The sequence below is a fragment of the Perna viridis genome, chromosome 4 (genome assembly GCF_037379345.1).
Source record: "Perna viridis isolate PV_CMFRI_1.1 ecotype Kerala chromosome 4, ASM3737934v1, whole genome shotgun sequence".
Lineage (NCBI taxonomy): Eukaryota > Metazoa > Mollusca > Bivalvia > Mytilida > Mytilidae > Perna > Perna viridis.
In genome coordinates, this window is record NC_142448.1 from 33,106,686 (window position 1) to 33,129,360 (window position 22,675).

At 33.3% G+C, this 22,675-nt stretch overlaps 1 protein-coding gene across 4 annotated transcripts in view; it reads right to left on the minus strand.

Moving 5' to 3' along the window:
- LOC148619808 (Ig-like and fibronectin type-III domain-containing protein 2) overlaps window positions 1–22,675 on the minus strand; it is a 77,332-nt gene that overhangs the window by 7,269 nt on the left and 47,388 nt on the right. For all 4 annotated transcript variants that reach the window (XM_088580101.1, XM_088580104.1, XM_088580103.1 and 1 more), the window contains exons 24-38: window positions 22,162–22,317; window positions 20,953–21,110; window positions 19,664–19,796; window positions 17,987–18,244; window positions 16,597–16,884; window positions 16,125–16,193; window positions 14,732–14,866; window positions 13,381–13,539; window positions 11,041–11,201; window positions 7,899–8,031; window positions 6,919–7,067; window positions 5,337–5,475; window positions 2,088–2,129; window positions 1,604–1,694; window positions 44–125 (exon numbers count right to left, since the gene is read on the minus strand). In XM_088580101.1, coding sequence (XP_088436227.1) covers window positions 44–125; window positions 1,604–1,694; window positions 2,088–2,129; window positions 5,337–5,475; window positions 6,919–7,067; window positions 7,899–8,031; window positions 11,041–11,201; window positions 13,381–13,539; window positions 14,732–14,866; window positions 16,125–16,193; window positions 16,597–16,884; window positions 17,987–18,244; window positions 19,664–19,796; window positions 20,953–21,110; window positions 22,162–22,317 — 2,153 coding nt within the window. The remainder of the gene's footprint in view (window positions 1–43; window positions 126–1,603; window positions 1,695–2,087; window positions 2,130–5,336; window positions 5,476–6,918; window positions 7,068–7,898; window positions 8,032–11,040; window positions 11,202–13,380; window positions 13,540–14,731; window positions 14,867–16,124; window positions 16,194–16,596; window positions 16,885–17,986; window positions 18,245–19,663; window positions 19,797–20,952; window positions 21,111–22,161; window positions 22,318–22,675) is intronic.

Here is a 22,675-nt window from a genome sequence, read left to right on the forward strand (position 1 = left end):
TGTTCCTAAAATGTAATATATTCTACAAATCTTTAATACTTACCTTGATCTTTGAATCATGTGAAGATCCATACTGTGGGTTCTCAAATGTTACAGCTTCTTGAAATCTGTGTCGATTTCTGCGCCTGTAAAGTAGAAAATTATTGAACACACATCCAGTATAAAATGCTCCCAGACTGCAGCTTGATACAAAGTCAGAAGTCAGTATCATGAACAGTTAGGGCAAGTATGGACACACCATTTAAGTTTGTTACAGCTCGAAATTTTTATTGCAATTTAATATATGACACAATAAAAGAATTTGATCAGAATCACAGTTGCCCTTTTGGCCCCAGCCATCCTTTGGGATATAGCACTGATTCAAATTCAAAGAGATCCAGTCACTTTCCCTGAAGTTATTATCAGTAAATCAGAAAAATGCTTGTGTCTGCCCACTTTTAGGCCCTTTATTCTTTATCAGTTCAAGTCACAGCACCCAAATTCAATCCAGCGATCCTTTTATGGTGTGGCACAATGTACTACAATTTCAGAGATCCATTCACTTATAGTCAAAGTTATTGACCTGAATCATGAAAATACTTGTTTCTGCCCTCTTTTAGACCCTTCATTCCTTATCAGTTCAAGTCACAGCACCCAAAATCAATTAAGGGATCCTTTTATGGTATGGCACAATGTACTACAATTTCAAAGAGATCCATTCACTTATAGTCAAAGTTATTGACCTGAATCATGAAAATACTTGTTTCTGCCCTCTTTTAGGCCCTTCATTCCTTATCAGTTCAAGTCACAGCACCCAAAATCAATCGAGGGATCCTTTTATGGTATGGCACAATGTACTACAATTTCAAAGAGATCCATTCACTTATAGTCAAAGTTATTGACCTGAATCATGAAAATGCTTGTTTCTGGCCTCTCTTTGGCCTCTTAATTCCTAAATGGTTCAATTCATAATCCAAGACTTCCTTTCATGGCATGGCACCTGGGGGTATAAATTCATAAAAATCTATACATTAATACTCAAGTCATTGTCCAGACAGTAAGTGTCTACAAACAACAATGGCACAATAGCAAGATACCATTAAAGGACCGCAAATTTTTCGCAGTTGTATACTAAAAATAATCCTATGACTAAGTAACAAAATATTAACGAAGTTAACAAAAGGTTGTAAAAAAAAACTTGGTAAAAATACAATATTTAAACCATATTTTGAGGCAGGGTATTAATGGATTTTTATACACCAGTGTTCTAGGAATTTTTAGAAATTGAGGTTTCATTGGGAAAAATCAATGAAAAATCAACTTTCCCACAGTCAATGACTGCTTTCAAAACAAAACAAATCCTTACAGCGTATGAAGTTTTCAACTTGCCACAGGAAAGTGTAACTAAGTACCTAACTTTCCCTGATCCAAACTTCACTTGCCCCGGGTAATGGGAAATAGGAATCCTAGAACACTGTACACACTGTACATTGTGGTTAAAGAACATGATAGAGATCAAGATCCCTAATTTTATTCAACGCATATTATATGACATCTCAAGAAGTGGCTTTTTTTCATAATTAATTCATGCTCTTACAGACTGGATACTGTCTTCTCTACTCACCTATAAAAAATAATTCCAACAACAAAGGCTCCAACCAATAGTAAGACAACAATCACGATTACTGCCACAACACCTCCATTACTACCATTATCTGAAAAGAATTCAAAATACATTCTATTCTTTTAATTTAGCCTATCCGATGGACCAATTCAAAAGTTCAGCTTCCATCCTCGTAAACAATGTTGCACCCATTGCAGCATACTTGTAAAATACGCCTTGACCAGTCATGAACGATAGCTAAACCAGAATTCCATACAGTTTCTTAAATGGTCCATTTAACAGAAATAAAAGTACAATATACTCCAGCATTTCACTCCATTTCTGCCTGTTCTTAATTTATCTGGGAAAAATACGGAAACGTCATGAATGTTTTTTATTTCCGAGCAGATACAATTACAAAAGTTTGGTAGACAGAGAGACAAGGTAGAAACAATATGACTGCCCACCAAAGTTGGGGGAGACCTATAACTAACTACTTATTTACCTTTACTTCTTTTAGACTGATCTGTTACATGAACTGAGCTTCCTGAAATATAAACTTAAGAACTACAGGCAAGCATGCATATGTCACTATAATAATTTCTTCATACTTTCTTCATTGTTTTTGTCATGTATTCACAACCAAATGTGCCGTACATGAGAATCATATGTTTTGGAATATATGATAATCATATGAATCAAGAGTGATATGATAATGATGTGTTTCAGTTTTCATATAGTTATTGCATGATCACATGATATGTTTCCAGACTAAAATTACCATATGACAATCATATGACAATCACGTGACTTTCATATGATTATCACACGAATAGAGCACCATATGATTATCATGTGTGACTCATTTGTCTGTGTACATCTAAGGCAAAAAAATATTCAGGGAATGTGTATAAGCCTTCTAAGTTGATAGTTTTTGTTCATTTTTTTAAATAAATTTAAGCAATTCCCAGTTGCCAATTTATTATAGAAATAAGACATCTAGTATTCAATCTGTATTTTATTGTAACAGGGGCCATAAAACCTCACATACAGCCAGGACAAATAGAACTTTTTATCATAAGCCTTGGCAAAAATGTGACCATACAAAAAGTACCCAGTAAAATTGTAAGATGTTGTAGCTCACTCACACTACGAGTCCAAATATCAAAAAAAAAAAAAAATTCAAATAATAACAATGATGCTCTGACAAAAAAATGAAAACTGACTTAAAAAAAAACCTCTATCTTAAAAAAAGCTATCAATTTCATGATAGATACTGGATTGTTTTTTTTTAAACTTCAACAGGAGTTACCATTGTTAAAATTGCCATAAACCAAAATTTCAAGTTGGAATATTCTTTATATTTGCAAAAACATAACATTTCTGTTTTTCTTATACAAAATAAGATTCCCATGAAATACTGAAATTCTGGTAAAAAATGATTTTATTTGAATATGGAATTATTTTGGAATTACGAAAAGTAGTCATAAAATATACAACAAAAGTTACATAGGGGTTAGTTATGTTGTCATGGTTACAGGATATTTTCTGGTCTACTTAAGAACAAGGGTTTCAAAGGGTTGTAAAATCTGTTCAGACCTTTCCTGCTAATACAATAAAAGAAGAAAAATTTGATGGGTTAAAGTGCTCATTTTTGAGATATAAGCAACTGAATTTTTTTGGGTGGAAAGAATTTCTCTAGATTTTCTGTACTAAGTTTTGTCTTAGTAGGTTTTACCAAAACCACTGAAAAATAAAAAGGATATCATAAAAACTTTCCAAATAACATTTTGAGGTTTAGTTAATGAAATTATGAAAAGAAAAGTGGGGGTCACTGGGCAAAAAATCTTAATGCTATGAATATGGATAAAACCAGAGGAGTCAGAAAATATGATAAAAATTGTTTAACATTACCTGCAAACATTCTTATTAAGGCTTAGATTAGCTAGATAACAGAAGGTAAAGATAACTTACTAACCACCTAAATAGTGACAATAGTCCTACAAATTATGTTTTTATTAATTTTTCCTAAATTCAATGCTATTTTAAAAGCGAGTGTTTCTAGAAAAGCAGAAGAAGCTTACTCTACCGGTGCACATGGTCCATACTCCCAGTTTTAAGTGGTGTCAGAGTTGCTCAATTACTTCTGTTACTTTGTATGTATAACTGTAGTTACTCTATGTTCTTTGTTGTGTTTGTTTGTCTGTTTTCCATATCTGGTCTTTGTCCCTGGATTACATTCTTGTGATTTCCGCTAGAATCTCTGTTCCCTTGATTACTCTTAATATATCGGAGAGTAAGAACAATGGAAAAAGATTACATTTCTTACAAATATTTAATATAAGATTAAACAATAAATAAATGATTCTGTCGAAACCAAACTGCTTTAAATATCAACAAAACTATACCAAAGTGTCACAATTCTGATATAAATTAATTTGAGATAAATACTGTAATCTGATTGGTTAAAATAATCTTGTTATATCTCAATGGATAAAAAATATTGACACGCCCTTATTCCGTTAAATTCAGAGCTACTTTTCTCATGTTTAAAGATAAAAATATGTTTTAAAATTAATTTATAAGAATTGGCAATAATAAAAATTTTGTCTATTGAAAAATAACAAATTTTCCATGTGCATATTTTGTTTATTGCACTTCGCACAATAAACAATATGCACATGGAAAATTTATGTTATTTTTCAATAGACAAAATTTTTATTATTGCAAATTCTTATATATCAATATCAAAATCCAAGTATATGCCCTGAATGTAAAAATACTTAAGAAATATACATCAACAATCAACAGAATAAAATACAATTATATATAAAAACTGAAGATAAGGTAAACAGGATATCACACCAGAAACTAAAGCACTAGCAATATGAACCATTAAACAAATGTTCAGTTTATAGATGTGGTTTGAAACAGGAAATCTGTGACAACAAATGCCGACAAGCAAATCCCTACAACCCAACTTCAAACAAGAAGTTGTTGCCAAAGCTAAAAAATAAATCATTTTCCACTGTACAAACCTTATTCTTGGGTTTCATTCATTAAATTCATGACTAATGGGATTATATACATGTCTGAAATTATTAGATGGAAATAATGCCTTAAACACAAACTATTATAACTCCAAGGTATCAAGAATAGATCTGCAGTTCATCCCCATCATGAAAAACACACCTTCAGGGCATTTTAATTGAACAAAAAAAATTACAATGATTGATAGATTGATTGTGGTTTTACCTCCTATGAAAGATATATCATGCATTTTAGGACCGAAACACCTGATCAACTGAACAGACTCTGCTTTGTACTAGTCAGACAAGCTGAGGTGAATATTTACTGGTCTGGGCTAGCTCCTGATGGTAGGGCTGTCACAAACACAGAGATATTATTCTGACTGTAGGCCTACCAGTCTTAACTCTACCTCCTACCTGTGTGCTAGAAGTGAAGCAGTGAAAATCAATTTAAAATTTTTAGGTGTGACTCAAACAGAGGTCAAGCCAACACCCTTCTTCACTCCAGGAGAGCATCAGACCACTGAAGTGGACATTTATTTAAAAGTATATTACTGTAAACATATTAATTTTGGCAGTGTACGAAATTTTGCTATTTCAAGGTTGACTGAAAAGTTTGAAAAATAGTACCCGAGAAATTGATTTTTAATACTATGTAACACTTATCATTTTTTTAAATGCGACAACTAATACCCGCAAAAATTTCCAAAGTACAGAAAACTTACCAGTAGTGATTGTAATGGGATTAGAAGCTGTGCCATCCTGGTCTTTTTTCGTACGACCAATAACCCATATTTCATATTTTGTTGATAATTTCAATGACATCAGACTGGCTTTATTCATTTTGATGTCTAGTACCTCCATCTAAATGATAAAAATTAAGACTAATCTGTGAAAATTTCAGGAAATAACTTACAAATAGAATACAATGGGTGGCAAAACATAAAAATGAAATAAAAGTTTCTGAGTGTTGACAACACAAGTTTGAATAGAACGACATTGCATAAACACAACAAAGTTACACTTGACAAAACATGTGAAACTGAACTTAGAAGTGTTACAAGTAAAGCAGATGATGCTTATCAATAGAGTGTTCCTGATTCATTTACCCAGGGTTTTTTTATTTTGGCTAGCTTGGGTTTCATACAAAAAATTTCAGTTGAGAAATTCCTCAAATCCCTTAGTTTTATCTCAAATCTTAAATTTCAACTGATTTGATTGGTCAAAACTTGGGTTGAAGGATATGAGGCAAATCTTAATTTGAGATTCTTTATGAAACTTGGCTTTTCTTTACTTATTTAATTAAACCTTTAAGTGTGTTTTTTTTTCCACTAATGCTCATATCCAAGCAACAATCATATCAATTTTCATTGAATTCTATCCAGTAGAATCAGAGGAGATTTTTCAAAGTAACAACATTAAAAATATTGAAAATACATGGAAAAAAGGCTTTACAGATTTACACCACAGATGGATCTCACCATGCTTAAAACTTTTACCCTCATGTATGATTTTTGATAAACCTAACGGTTTTGGAGAAATATGCAAAAAACTTCTGTCTGACCCTTATGTTCTATGTTTAGCAACAGCGGCCATATTAATCAACTGATAAAAAATCCCTAAATCAGGTCTATTCAGATTCCCTAAGGAACATTCCTATCAAATTTGGTTCTAATTGGTCAAGCAGTTTTAGAGAAGTGCTTCAAAAAATTGTTAACGAAGACAGACAATGATGAAGACAACTACATATGCCAAGTGATGGCAATAGCTCACATGGCCCATCAGGCCAGGTGAGCAAATAATGTATATACATAATTTAACTTAAGGGGATATAACTGAACTTCAGTTAAATTGTTAACTGTAATGGAGGAAGGACATTAAGTGCATTATATAATCTAGTTCAACCCACCATTTCTGTTATATCCTGAACTAGGTCAGAATCTGTTCCTTAGTTCCCAAATTTCTGGATTATTTTATATCACCAATTGTTATATGGACTTTTCTCCTCTTGACTATACTATTGCCCGGAGTTTTTGCCTATCAATTGGGTAATTTTGATATTACCTTTCATTTGGTGAACTGGTTTAGTTAGACAACTGACCAATTCTACTTTTTCATAGGTGTTTGATGTATGTCAGAAATTAAAATCTTCTCAATTTTCCAGTTAATCATTAAAGGCAGTTCATCGGGTAAAAGTCATGTAAACAAGAGATGACCTAACTGAAGAAGTAAACTGTTTTATTCACTGTAATGTTTGCATTTAAATTTTTTTTTTGTCCCCGTATCTGTTTGATACATTGTACTTACCTCAAGAGGAATGGAGTTTTCTCCCTTCACATGATATTTGACAACATATTTGGCAATATTATCTGTATAATCAGGGGCTGTCCATTGGAGTTGTATCATGTTGCCTACAGCTTTACCACTCAAATCTTTGGGTTCCTCGGGTGGGAAATCTGTAAAAAAAGACACCATGAAGAAGCACAAAAAAACTGTTTTAAATGGGCATAAAGTAAGAAATATACATTTATCATACTCTTATGGATTTCATTTACTTCAAATACATGCTAATGTTTGTTTTAATTTTCATTATTCCTTTTAACTTCTAACATGATGGGTGAAAAAGTATATGACATTAGAACAAGTTATTAGCTATGATCACAACCATGCCAATGCTATGGAATTTCAAAAACAGCTTTTTTTCCATTGATCTTGGATGAAGGATCATAACCATGCCAATGCTACGAAATTTCAAAAGCAGTATTTTTCCATCGATTTTGGGTGAAGGGTCATAACCATGGCAATGCTATGAAATTTCAAAAACAGCCTTTTTCCATTGATCTTATTCTATTGCTGCTCGGGCGTTAAACCCAAAAATCAATCAATTAATTTAATTCTGTGGGATTGATACTACATGTAAATATGGTAATGTAGTGGGAAGGGCGTTCTCTGAATCTGTCATTCAAAAAGGACATCCCACTGTACTCTTTAAGGCGCTAAACATATTTAAGTTGATAACTTAATTGACTGATTGATTAATTTTATGATAAATGCTACACACTTGGAAAAGAAACAATGACCATCTTAAACTAAGCCTGGAATCAAACCAATGACCTAACACAAGAGGCAAGAACACTATCATAAGACCAATGTCTCTTTGTAAATATCTGAAAATAGTTCCCTCTTAAAGGAACATCTATATTATAATACATAAGTCAAATTTTATATTATGTTTCATTAAAACCTATTATGTGGTTGAAGTAAATACTCCCTCAAAAGTCTCAAACCTGTTATCTGAACAACTTTCTCTTCTGATGCCAAGCTGTCACCATAGTCATTGCCAGCTGTCACCCAGACACGGTAATACACTCCATTAGTTACTTTTGATAATTTGAAGTTGTAACTTAAGATTGTTCTTTCCTGAAATTAGAAATTATAGAAATTGTGGTATTTTCCATCCATTACTACAAACACCTTTCAGAAAAAGAGGTTTTTATTATCCATAATTGCACATCCTGTTGAAATTAACGGATATTTTTCTTTGTGTTCATCAATGAGATAAGAATGCTGAGAGTTTGAAATTACCATGACAAATCATTCTTACTTCTTGCCTAAATGTCAGATGGTTGATTTAAAATATTCACACTTTAATCTTACTACCATAGCTTTGTATACATGTACCTAATTTGAGCTCTTACATCACTATACTCCATCATCAAATTCTGTGAAAGTGTCATTCAATTCCATTATCCCAGGATTTGGCCCTGTGATAACAGTTCAGTGTGACAAATGCATGGATAATGGTATGGTGTGACAAGTGTATGGGTAATGGTATGGTGTGACAAGTGTATGGGCAATGGTATGATGTGACAAGGGTATGGTAAATGGTATGATGTGACAAGTGTATGGGTAATGGTATAGTGTGACAAGGTTAAGGGTAATGGTATCAGGTAATGGTATAGTGTCACAAGGGTGAGGGTAATGGTATGGTGTGACAGGTGTACTGGTAATGGTATGGTATGACAAGGGTATTAATAATAATAATATGGTGACAAGGGTGTGGGTAATGGTTACAGTGTGACAAGTGTACTGGTAATGGTATGGTGTGACAAATGTATGGGTAATAGTATGGTGTGACACGTGTATGAGTAATGGTATGATGTGACAAGGGTATGGGTAATGGTATGGTGTGACAAGTGTATGGTAATGGTATGGTGCAACAAGTGTATGGGCAATGGTATGGTATGACAAATGTATGGGTAATGGTATGGTGTGACAAGGGTATGGGTAATGGTATGGTGTGACAAGGGTATGGGTAATGGTATGGTGTGACAAGTGTATGAGTAATGGTGTTTTGTGACAAAGGTTCTGGTAATGGTATGGTGTGACAAATGTATGGGTAATGGTATGGTGCAACAAGTGTATGGACAATAGTATGGCATGACAAATGTATGGGTAATGGTATGGTGTGACAAGGGTATGGGTAATGGTATGGTGTGACAAGGGTATGGGTAATGGTATAGTGTAACAAGTGTATGGGTAAAGGTATGGTATGATAAATGTATGGGTAATGGTATGGTGTGACAAGGGTATGGGTAATGGTATGGTGTGACAAGGGTAAGGGTAATGGTATAGAGTGACAAAGGTACCGGTATGGTGTGACAAGGGTATGAGTAATGGTATGGTGTGACAAGGGTATGGGTAATGGTATAGTGTAACAAGTGTATGGGTAATGGTATGGTATGACAAATGTATGGGTAATGGTATGGTGTGACAAGGGTATGGGTATTGGTATGCTGTGACAAGGGTAAGGGTAATGGTATGGAGTGACAAGGGTACTGGTATGGTGTGACAAGGGTATGAGTAATGGTATGGTGTGACAAGGGTATTGATAATAATACGGTGACAAGGATGTGGGTAATGGTTACGTTGTGACAAGTGTACTGGTAATGGTATGGTGTGTATAATATATGGGTAATGGTATGGTGTGACAAGTGTATGGATAATTGTATGGTGTGACAAGTGCATGAGTAATGGTGTTTTGTGACAAGGGTATGGGTAATGGTTTGGTGTGACAAATGTATGGGTAATGGTATGGTGCAACAAGTGTATGGACAATAGTATGGTATGACAAATGTATGGGTAATGGTATGGTGTGACAAGGGTATGGGTAATGGTATGGTGTGACAAGGGTAAGGGTAATGGTATGGAGTGACAAGGGTACTGGTATGGTGTGACAAGGGTATGAGTAATGTTATGGTGTGATAAGGGTATGGGTAATGGTATAGTGTAACAAGTGTATGGGAAAAGGTATGGTATGATAAATGTATGGGTAATGGTATGGTGTGACAAGGGTATGGGTAATGGTATGCTGTGACAAGGGTAAGGGTAATGGTATGGAGTGACAAAGGTACTGGTATGGTGTGACAAGGGTATGAGTAATGGTATGGTGTGACAAGGGTATGGGTAATGGTATAGTGTAACAAGTGCATGGGTAATGGTATGGTGTGACAAGGGTATGGGTAATGTTCAGGATAATGGTTTAAAAAATGTAATAACAATGGTATGGACAATGGTTTACTCTAGCAGTGTGGGAAACCACCGCTTGCCAGCTTGCCAAATACGAGTAGATGTGTATTTCGGTGTGATCTCATTAGCTTACACGTCAATTTGGCGACCCTCATTTGATTGGCAAGTTCCAAGGAAAGTTAACCAGCCAACAGGTTATTTAGTAAAACATCCCTTAACATCATACATTAAAAATATGTTCCCTACATTTTAAGAAGTTAAGCTTGAATATGTCAAGAGAATTCTAGCATAATATGCACAATTTTATTGGCTTGTAAAGCAATGTTTACGATCTGCCATTTTAATTTCCGATAAACGCAATGTGTGAAAACCTATGTGACAGTCCCAATCTCGTATCAGTATTCAAATGAAATTATCTTGGTAATAAAAATTTGTTACCTTGCAAATTAGTTGTTTATTGTCAAAATAAAAATGGACAAGAAGCAAATACTTTCTTGTTTCATAATGATGAATCTGTTGAAATATAATTTAATTTTTAAATATGAGTTCAGAAATGGAGTACTTATTTTGTTACTGTAAAGTACATGAAAAACTTAAATGGGAGAGAATATTAGAAAATGGAAAAGTTTTTGGTAATTTTAAAAACGAATGAAAAGATAGTTAAAGAAAGAAAAAGAAAGGTAGAAGATAGTCAAATCCAAGAGAAAACAGATGACAGTACAGAAAAAAAAACCCAAAAAGTTGGTTAGTAAGATCAATGTTCCACCAGCTAGAATGGCAAGTTGGGAAAAAAATGTTTTCCCACACTGTCTAGTACAACTGTAGACATACCAATTTGCCCTAGTAAATCATCCTCAAATTAAAAAAAAAAAAAAAAGTTTTTGTACTGATGAAACTTACTGTAGTAACATGGTATTTTGGGGAACCAAGCAATTTGCTCTTGAAATATATATTATATTTTTCTACAGTAGCACTTCCTGTGTTAGGTGCATCCCAGGAAACTTGAATCTTATTGCTCTGTTGTTGTGCCATCACATTTCTTGGTGCATATGGAATGTTCACTACAAAAAAATTGATCATCAAATGTGAATAGTTATGTATCTAACTGTAAAAATTTTATAATACTGATAATACTGACTGAAAGAAATACTGCATAATAATCCAATGAAAATATTGGAACTGATCTGATATGAAATAAATATAAATATGAGGTCGACCGCTACATTGTGCTAAGAATATCCCCATTCAACCTAAGAAAGGGAGACACTGAGGCGTTCAGTAAACAGGAAGTAGAAGAGTGAGAAACCTGAAAAGGGGAGACACGGTCATCATGCAAAAGCAATATTGACAGAAAATTAGCAACAGTGAAAATTTATACGCTTACAGAAATTTAATCATTAAACTTTTGAAAAATTGGGGATGTATGATGATAAACTGCTCCTGGAGTAGGCTTTGATTTCAACAATGACCAAACATTCTTACAACTGAAATAATCAACACTCTCCTTGTAATGCATCAGACCACAAGTTATTTAAAAAACAACACAAATTAAACCAGTTTCCATGAAATGATCGTCAATGATGACTTTTATTTTCTTTACTATCCAAATATAAATCAATCTTGCAGATAGTGCTTAGTTGTTAGCAGTCAAAATCAATCAACCAACATTACAAACAGACACATATAGCCTTACACTACTGAAAATAATTCATCCAAGGGCAATAAACATTGTAAACAGACACATATAGCCTTACAATACTGACAGAAATTCATCCAAGGGCAATAAACATTGTAAACAGACACATATAGCCATACATTACTGACAGAAATTCATCCAAGAGTAACAAACATTGTAAACAGACACATATAGCCTTACACTACTGAAAGAAATTCATCCAAGGGCAATAAACATTGTAAACAGACACATATAGCCTTACATTACTGACAGAAATTCATCCAAGGGTAACAAACATTGTAAACAGACACATATAGCCTTACATACTGACAGAAATTCATCCAAGGACAACAAACATTGTAAACAGACACATATAGCCTTACATACTGACAGAAATTCATCCAAGGACAACAAACATTGTAAAAAGACACATATAGCCTTACATACCGACAGAAATTCATCCAAGGGCAAGAATTAAGAATCAAGAAACAAGGCTCTGCTGAGTTAGAAAACATTGATATCTTACCTGAGGGTGATTGAGATTTTCCTTATCATACAATTTATAATGGTGCTTGATCCTTCCTCTCACTTTTATAATTTATTCTATGATTAGAACACTGATAAAACAACACCCTACTTGCCAAAATTCTTTTTGTCACTACAATACCTCATAGAACGTTTCATTGTGACATCACAAACATGTTGCAAGTAAATCTAACAAGGCTAAAAATAAGAATATCTTGAAAGTGAGAAATTTTTTTCTTACAAGTAAGGCAATGAAAAGGAAGGTAAGAATTGAAAGAAAAAACATCCATCTAACTGTGAACATTATAATAAAAGAAGTGACCCTATAACCACAATTCAAAAGATCAATGGCTGAATGTGAAAGTAGGCTAGCAAACTGAAAATAAGATCAAGCAGACCACGACCTCACAAATTTACAGTCCAAATAACACTTATTAATTTAAATCATAATAACCCTTTTTGTAAAATTTTGGCAGTTAATATTAATATTTACATTAACAAGGCACACAAACAAAACAAAGGTACAAAACCAAAGAACTGACAGACATACAATAGAAAAGATGAAAAGAGTGATTTGTTTAGAGGGTGTATAACAAAAGTCAGAAAATCATCCTTAATTACTTCTCTCACAATCTATACATTCCAAGATATTCAGAAAATCATCCATAATTACTTCTCTCAGACTATACATTCCAAGATATTCAGAAACACATCCATAATTACGGTATCTCTTCCAGAGACAATACATTCCAAGATATTCAGACAATCATCCATAATTACTTCTCTCAGACTCTATACATTCCAAGATATTCAGAAAATCATCCATAATTACCTCTTCCAGACTCTATATATTCCAAGATGTTCAGAAAATCATCCATAATTACCTCTTCCAGACTCTATACATTCCAAGATGTTCAGAAAATCATCCATAATTACCTCTTCCAGACTCTATACATTCCAAGATGTTCAGAAAATCATCCATAATTACCTCTTCCAGACTCTATACATTCCAAGATGTTCAGAAAATCATCCATAATTACCTCTTCCAGACTCTATACATTCCAAGATGTCCACAGCCTCTTCCACACAGGTAATGAGCATGGCAGTGTCAGAGAGGTTGGGAGTTGATCCGTTACAGAATGGCTTACAAAAATTATTTACCCCTCGTGAATCACAACACTTGGTATGGTCTTTTTTATCTAACAAAAACATATAAGAATGATAAAATCATATTTAAGGAGGTAGACCTAGGGTAAAGGACATAACCCATGAATTCAGTGATATGTTTGTATCACATTCAATTTCACTAAAGGTTCAACTACATAGATAGGTCACTGCTGATAACTTTATGACAATCTGTAGAAATAAAGCTGTATTGAGACACCTAAACAAGCAAATCTAACAGTTTTTTTTCCTGTAAAAAGTATATATATTTTTTTAAATCTTACATTATGGAGATCCATGAAAAAAAAAGATATTATTTTCTATTTTGTTAAGAAAATCTGTAGCCATGGTAACATAATAAAAATATACATCAGCTTTCATAACAAAGTTTGGGTGCCTTCCCAAAATTAATTGTCAAAAAACAGGTTTTCTAAAATACCAAGCACGAAAAAAGTTTTCTAAAATACCAAGCACGAAAAAAGTAAGTTGTCATGGTATTATTGTAAAAAACAAATAAAAAGTGTACCTTTTTCTGCTTATTTGTTCATGATTTTAATTCTTAAAGTTCGTGCAGAATTTTGCATTTTTGAAATGCAACCAGTTGGTGCAGTGAAGATAACACAATCCAGTGAGACCCTGAATTTTTCCGGATAGCTGAAAACATGCATTTTACACCTCTTTACCTTCACAACTATTGCATTTATTCATGTACTAATGCACTACTACCCACAATCAATATTTTCACCAAGTTTCACCTTTTACTTTTTAGTTTTACAAAATTAGACCAGGTCAGTTTTGTGTACAAAACAGTGCACCTGAATGTCATTTGTATGCTGCTTCAAACAAAAGCTTGAGAGGCTTTTTTGAAATTGAATATAATACAAACATATCACTGATTTTATGAGTTATGTCCCTTATCCTAGGCCTACCTCCTTAAAATGCACCAAGAGCTAAATGAAGTACACAATATGCCTAATTTACATCATTAAAAAAAAAAGACAATCAAAAAAGCAGAACAATCAAATTGAAAGATAAATGTTCAAATACCAGAAAATTTGAACAGGACAAAAGTTACACAATACTGAATTTCAGTTTATTCCCATTTTTGGCTGGCAAAAATATATGAGAACAATGTACATAGGTATGAAGAGCAGTATGTACCTAAAGATGAGCAGTATTTATTACTAACAACATAGTATCAACAGTCCTGTTTAACAATGACCTTACCTGCAGCACAGCTGGCATAAACAGGAAGATACTTTACACAGTCATCATACTTAGAGTTGGCAATCATAGCGAAATCAACCTTGAAGTCACACAAATCCATACAATCACCTTGAATTTGACCTTTCATACAACATTCTGAAAAAAAAAAAATGAATTTCAAAAATGAGTAAGCTTAGATATGTCCAAATTAAAACGTTCAAAGATGATTTTATGAAGATACAAACTAAGCTGAAATTGGCAAAATTGGAAGTAAATATACAGTAAAAAAAAATTGTAATGGTACAATCCAGATTTGAAATAGCTGAATTCCCCGAACATATGAAGAGGTGTCAATTTAACAAATGCTATAACAAAAACTGTTATATATCAATGAAGATAAGTTACTGTTAATCACACTAACTTCATAACTATAAGGTCTATAACATGGATTTCTGTTACAGGAAGAGTGTTTGGCATAAATTAAAAAATTTCAATTAAAATTCAGTTATTTGTCTAAAATTTAAACTGAAATAAAGTAGGATGCCTACGCTCCTACTGGTCTATCTGATAAAATCTTTGTGTAGCATCTATTAAGTCACTAAACAGAAACCAATAATCACTAGACTGAAACCAAAAAGTCACTAGCCTGAAACCAATAATCACTAGACTGAAACCAAAAGTCACTAGCCTGAAACCAATAGTCACTAGACTGAAACCAAAAAGTCACTAGCCTGAAACCAATAGTAACTAGACTAAAACCAAAAGTCACTAGCCTGAAACCAATAGTCACTAGACTGAAACCAAAAAGTCACTAGCCTGAAACCAATAATCACTAGACTGAAACCAATAGTCACTAGATTGAAACCAATAGTCACTAGACTAAAACCAATAGTCACTAGACTGAAACCAAAAGGTCACTAGCCTGAAACCAATAGTCACTAGACTAAAACATATAGTCACTAGACTGAAACCAAAAAGTCACTAGCCTGAAACCAATAGTCACTAGACTAAAACCAATAGTTACTATACTGAAAGCAATTACTAAATGCAGACAGGCAAACCACATACACACTAAGAGAACAAAGACACATTTGTATATGTTATTTAAATATGCACTAGGTATGCAAAGATTGCATAAAATCTAATCTTAAATGTCACTTCTCCTACAATATTAAGGACATCTACTGACATCATAATTTATTTGGATCAAAATCTAAAACAAGAGGTACACAATGGAAATATATAATGAAGATTCTGTGCAAGTTTCATTCAATTCCATTAAGTGATACAGAAGGAGTAACAGATATTAAGAGATGGGTACACATATGCATAAAGGAAGTAAGGATAGACACCCCAATCACTATTTATACCCCAGATTGAAAGTTAGGGTATAATAAGTACACTATTTCCTCACCTGTAACATTGCCAGTGTCGATTGTTGGCATAGTTGGTTTTGGTCCAGGGGAAGGTGTGACATAATCATCTGAAATATATAAAATGAATGAAGTACCATAATTCAGACATTAAATCAGATATTTCAATATTTTTGTATTTTTAAATATTTAGGTAATGCAAACCTAATGAGGCTGCATGAACAATCATTCAAAAAATGCAAAGCAAACTATATTCGAAGACTAAATTAAATATCAATGTAAATTTCCAATACATGTACTACCTTTTTTATAATTTCAGCTACATGGTGATTTCACATTATGAAATAAATTATAATAATTTTGTATTTAACAGCAATAACAGATTGTCTGCAACTTTTCTTCTATCACTTGTTTTTAATATCACAATGATAACTCATGAAATATGGGCACATTCAAGTAAATAGATGCCCAAGATGAAGCCCTTATTTACATTAATTAAATGAATTTCCTTACTTGTTAATTCTACATGGCCTGTGGCTTCACCAAACTTATTGGTTCCAATACAATCATATCTCCCATACATTTCGGCTCGGACATTGTGTATCTCCAAAGTTTCCTCAAGGGATGAGTCCCTTTGGAATACAGCATGATGTATTGTGGGAAAGCTGGTCGGCACTGGTTTGTTATCTTTCTGCCATTTGATGACCATAGGAGAACCAATGAAGATACATTTCAAATAAGCTGTCTTTCCAGCATCAGGTTCAACTCTGTCACCATGGACAGCCTTTATTTCTGGTTTATCTAATGACCAAAGTAAAGATGACAGAAATACAAAAAGATAAATATAACGAGAATGGATATGGTGAATATATCTAAGAGACAACAACCACTTCCAGATGAAAAACATTAGTTCAAGACCACCCAGGGTTCTTCAATGAACAACAATGAAACTCTCACACCACAGGACAGGCTACAGCTCGCCCCAAAAAGACATTATATATAGGTACATTGAAAAGCATGAGCCATTTTAAACATAAGTCTGGGGGAAGGTAATTTATTAATATTTACATCGATGGATGTCCAAAGCTCTTGGCAAATGGAATGAAACATATAGACTTAACCTAAACATGCTTCTATGGATGAATCCCATGGTCAAAATCCCATTATTTAAATAAACAGAATAAAGACTAAATAATATTGTACATAATATTAAAAATCATTTATAATAATGTAATTAGTACTTTTTAAAATACGAAATTAGATTGCATTTCATATTATTTTAAATTTTGAAGAAAAGAAAAAAAACTAAACAAAACAAAAATATGTTGACAGGACTGTGATCATCCATCATAAAGTCTTTTTATAATTTGATTCAGCAGTTCCTTGTACTTCATTGAAACATTGGTAGGTGGCAATAAACTTGTACTTTTATTTTTATTTCACATTCATTACACAGGCAAATGTGCCACACATGAGAATCATATGGTTTGCATCACATGATTATCATATAAATTGAGCACCATATGATAATCATGTTTTGGTTTACAATTGATTATCGCATGATTATCATGTTTTTCACAAACACATGATTATCATATGAGAATTATATGATAATCATATGACTATCACATGTTCAATACCATATGATTTTCATATGATTACCATATGATTATCATATGAATCGAGCACCATATGATTATCATATGTGGCACATTTGGCTGTTTAGTTTACTACAAGAATAATGTAGAATAAATTGACCCACAAGCTATAGCAGTATGGCCCCTCTTCCCTCTTTGAAAGGGGGGGGGGTATAATACATGTACTACATTTCATTATTAAATATGTATCTCGAGTATAACAAAAACTGGACACAAACAATTAAATTCTGATATGAATTACTTACATCTGACAGGTAAATGTAATTTTTTTACAACAGGGTCTTGGTCCTGAGGGGTTTTCTTTACAGTACAAGTATACCATCCACTATCAGATTTTGATACACTGCTAATAAGATATTCACGGCTTGTGGTAATTTGTTTCGTTTTAAATGTCATCTCAACCATAGCATCTGGAGCCCCATACACTGCACATACAAGTCCAACAGATTCTCCACTGTCAATGACTCTTCCTGGTCGTATATAAAAATTCACAGCGAAAGCGTCTGAAATGCAAAACATAATATCTATATTTCATTGCCTTTTATTGTATTTTGAATCACATACAATGTATTCTGCAAACAAAAACAGAAAAACAATGACATACAAAAGGGAACAAGATGCTGCAGGCTAAGTCATGCTAGGAATACAGTTGGGCCTGTATTAGCGACCCCCTCCCAGAATGACCTCCTGCCTATAGCAACCTTTTTTCATCCCTCCCAAAAAATTTCACATGCATTTGAACTCTATATAACAACAACTTGTACAAAGTGACTAAAAACCATCAGAATCCATTCCCCAAACGCAAATCCCTGTGCTCAGAAGAAACTGGAAATTGACATTTTCGATTTCATTCAAAAGGAGATTTTGTATGAAACTGTATTTACAGCAGTCAATGAAACAATAACTGATTATGCCATTTTTTTACAGTCAGTGAACGAGATTCATATTGACAATTGAAAAATTGAGTGAAAAATAATCTACATTCATGAGTGAATACTGTTTACATGATTGCAATGGAAAATCTACTTCAAAAAATGGCTTCTCGGAAAAGAAAAAGGTTGTATCATTACCAGAAAGTGGAAACTATAAAATTTTTAGACAGTGGGAAGCCTGCATACAACGTTGCAGAATTATTTGGCAAATGGAAAAGACAGATTCAGAATTTACGAAAACTCAAGGTGTTTAATGACTATGACTACGAATGAAGACATTAAAAATCTTTTATTGGAATAGTTCAAGGATGCTACAAAAAGGCATTGATAACCTCTGTATAAAGACCCCTGCCTATCAATGGCCCTTGAAAAGTGAAAGGTCACTATAGACAGGTTTAAATATATTTCCATTCAACTGTTTCCGTCAAATCAAGTCGTACCTTTGACATAAAGTAGAGGAGTGATGAACCTGGAAAGGGGTGATATGGTATGAGTTATCATGGAGAACCTGGAAAGGGGAGACATGGTACGAGTTATCATGGAGAACCTGGAAAGGGGAGACATGGTACAAGTTATTATGAAGAATCTGAAAAGGGGAGACATGGTATGAGTTATAATGGAGAAACTGGAAAGGGGTGACATGGTACAAGTTATCATGAAAAAGCAATATACATTCTCTCTAATAGAAGCAGAGAAATCTGTTACAGAAAAGTGTAATGGACTGACAGACTGACAAAGGAAACTCGGCCCTGTTTATAATACTCAATGGCAAACAATATTGTTGATTATATCCATAAAATCTTTAAATTTGTGTGAGGTTAGAATAGGCACTATAAAGAGTGTTTTAATCAGCAGAGCATAATTTGCAGTCAAAATTCCTAGAAACTTCACAGAATCTGTAAAAATGAAACTCCTGATGGCATCTTTCACAATACTGTGGGCTTGTCCTCTGATTAAAAAAAAACTGTGTTCCTAAGATTTGGTACTTACTTGCTGGTGTGGTTCTAACAACAAGAATAGGAGTTGGTAAACTACTGCCAAAAGTATTCGCAGCTGAGACAGAAATCATATACTCAGTCTCTGGGTTAAGATTAGTTAGGTTGAATGAAGTCCCTCTCACACTCTGTAAAAAATATAATTATCTACATGTATTTCGAGGATTGTGTCTACATCATTACAGATCATACTGGGTAGGATATACTATATAAGAAACTATGACCCAATGCCAATATGTGATACCTAACCACAATATAGCTTCAGTATACTATACAGGATGTTGCCCATGCCTAAAACCTGCACATGTCAGACCTTTGACTTATCTGGCAAATTTGACCTATCTATGTTTTTTCGTCAATTTTGGTCAAAATTAAGCAATTTGACCTATACTCCACAACAAATTATAGTCCAGAAAAAGTAATTATCTGTATTCCACTGGACTTCATGTATAGAATTAAATTAATATTAATGTTTTTGTTAAAGTGTACTTTGTCCAAGAGTTAAATTATTTTTATAGAATGGTGTGTCAATGGCTCTGAAGCCTTAGATCATTGGGTGTACAAAATCGTAAACATGTCAAGCTTGGGCACTCATGCATGAAATAAGCAGGAAATTTGTTTGATGAGTTGGTCATAATTACGAGCGGTATTTAATAAACAATATTATCTGGTATTATAAAATACAATAAAATATAATTGTTACCAGTAAATTTGGTTGCAATTAGCCATTTAGATAACACCTTTACTGATTATAATTTGAGCCATGTGCGAATGTGTTACGACATACCATAAATGGGTATATCTGTGCATATTAAAAGACCAACTTTTCTGGAACACGCAATAATGTTGTTTCCAGTTAATAAAGAGTTTTGTTAAAATATCTTCTAGAGTTTGTATATATATTTTATACCTTTAAACAGATTTAAAGTTTCTAAGTTTTTATCAACATCGTCGTATTCATTCATAAAAGGAAGGGGCACAGATCAATAATCTTCGAAGTTCATCGCCGGTTTGACTGTTTGAGTGACAGCTTTCGTGTATTGCAATTTACCGAAAATTTTGAATCAAAGCAATCAAAAGTGAACTAAACAAACCTAATGAAATGAATTGTAGATGAACATTTTTTCTTGAAAAATCCTTATATAAGTTGTAGTGGAAGTTAAGTAGAGTCTGACACTTTGCAGAATGAAAATATTGACTTATAGTCTGGAAAATTACATTATATATGTATAAATAATATATAGCAATTCTTCCTATGTAGAACATTGTTATAATTATAATTACTTGTTTCAAATGTACTCCAGGTCTCCATTGGAGAACATAAGTACAAGTCCCTGTCTTGGGACCTTCACAGTTCTTGTCTGGTGGAGTCCATGATAACACTATGTATGTTGATCTAATTTCTGTTGCTTTAAATTCTTTAGGTACTGACGGCAATGTTTCTGAAAGTAACCAAAATTTCAACTATAAGGAAATATTACTAATAATAAATCTACATTGGTTGCACATATCAAGAACTTCATGTAATTTCTCAATCAATTTGTTATGTCATATTTTAATTCTTTGTTGAAAATTTGATACAGTTTCTGAAAGATCCACACAACTATTCAACAGATCAAGGACAGATGATTGAATTATGGCTAATGGATTAATAACCAAAGACCAATCTGATCATAGTTTTGTTGTATAAAATAATGGATGATTAGTTCATGTAAGATTCAAAACTTCGATCCGATCCAATCATTAAAATTGCCATATTAAATTTATTTGAGCGTAAATTGATAAACCAACATTTACACTTGTAAAGACAAGTAAATTACTTCATGTCTGAATTTATATCATGTAGTGAATTTGAGTAAAAAATAATAACCAAAACAAACTAATTTGTAAAATATGTTTAACCGAGCATCAGTTTAACAGATCGAAAAATGATTGGTAATCGATGGATGGTCACAATTATAGTTGCATGGATTGGTTCAGATCTCACAAGGAAATACTCCTTCAAATTAACTGAAATGTTAAACCCTTCAGTTGGATTATCTCTATTTGCAGGCATTGGACAATAATATTGAGCCTTAATCCACATCTACAATGTAGTCTAAAATTCAGAACTAAACAACTGTTACATTTCTCCATGCATATCTACAGATAATGCCTAACCTTCCTTTAAAATTTCATCAAAATCTCTTGAGAGGTTGTCATGTGGGTAGATGTACAGACGTAATGACAGAAAAGGTGATTCCTATATGCTGTTTTACACAAATATACATGTATGTATATACATTCATATACTACATATTTATTTAATCATACTTATCACCACTGTATTTTTTTTGTTTACAAATAACCAATCTGTGGTAGATGCATATGACAATAAAGTCCATTTGATACAAAATGTATTACGTTCAAAAAACTTCTTTAAAGATAACCATAATCAATGCAATAGACTAATTCCCTGAACATGAGATTTAAAATTGAGCCCATTCAACTCACTGGTTCCTTCTGTAAAACAAGTAACAAACATTCTGGTATAACTTAAACAGAGCTGAGTGACAGGGTGGTCCTTATCCATCACAGCTCCCCAACAATAAGGTAAACAAGATCTGGGTACACCAGCTGCTTGGCAGCAAGCAGAATGATTCCTACCATCTGAAAAATAAAAGATAATACACATGAAATGTGCTTTCTTTTCCTGTACCCCTTCAGTCAATAGTATCATGCTTTCTTTCCTGTCCCCCTTCAGTCAAAGTATCATGCCTTCTTTCCTGTCCCCCTTCAGTCAATAGTATCATGCTTTCTTTCCTGTCCCCCTTCAGTCAAAGTATCATGCCTTCTTTCCTGTCCCCCTTCAGTCAATAGTATCATGCTTTCTTTCCTGTCCCCCTTCAGTCAAAGTATCATGCCTTCTTTCCTGTCCCCCTTCAGTCAATAGTATCATGCTTTCTTTCCTGTCCCCCTTCCAGTCAATAGTATCATGCCTTCTTTACTGCCCCCCTTCCAGTCAATA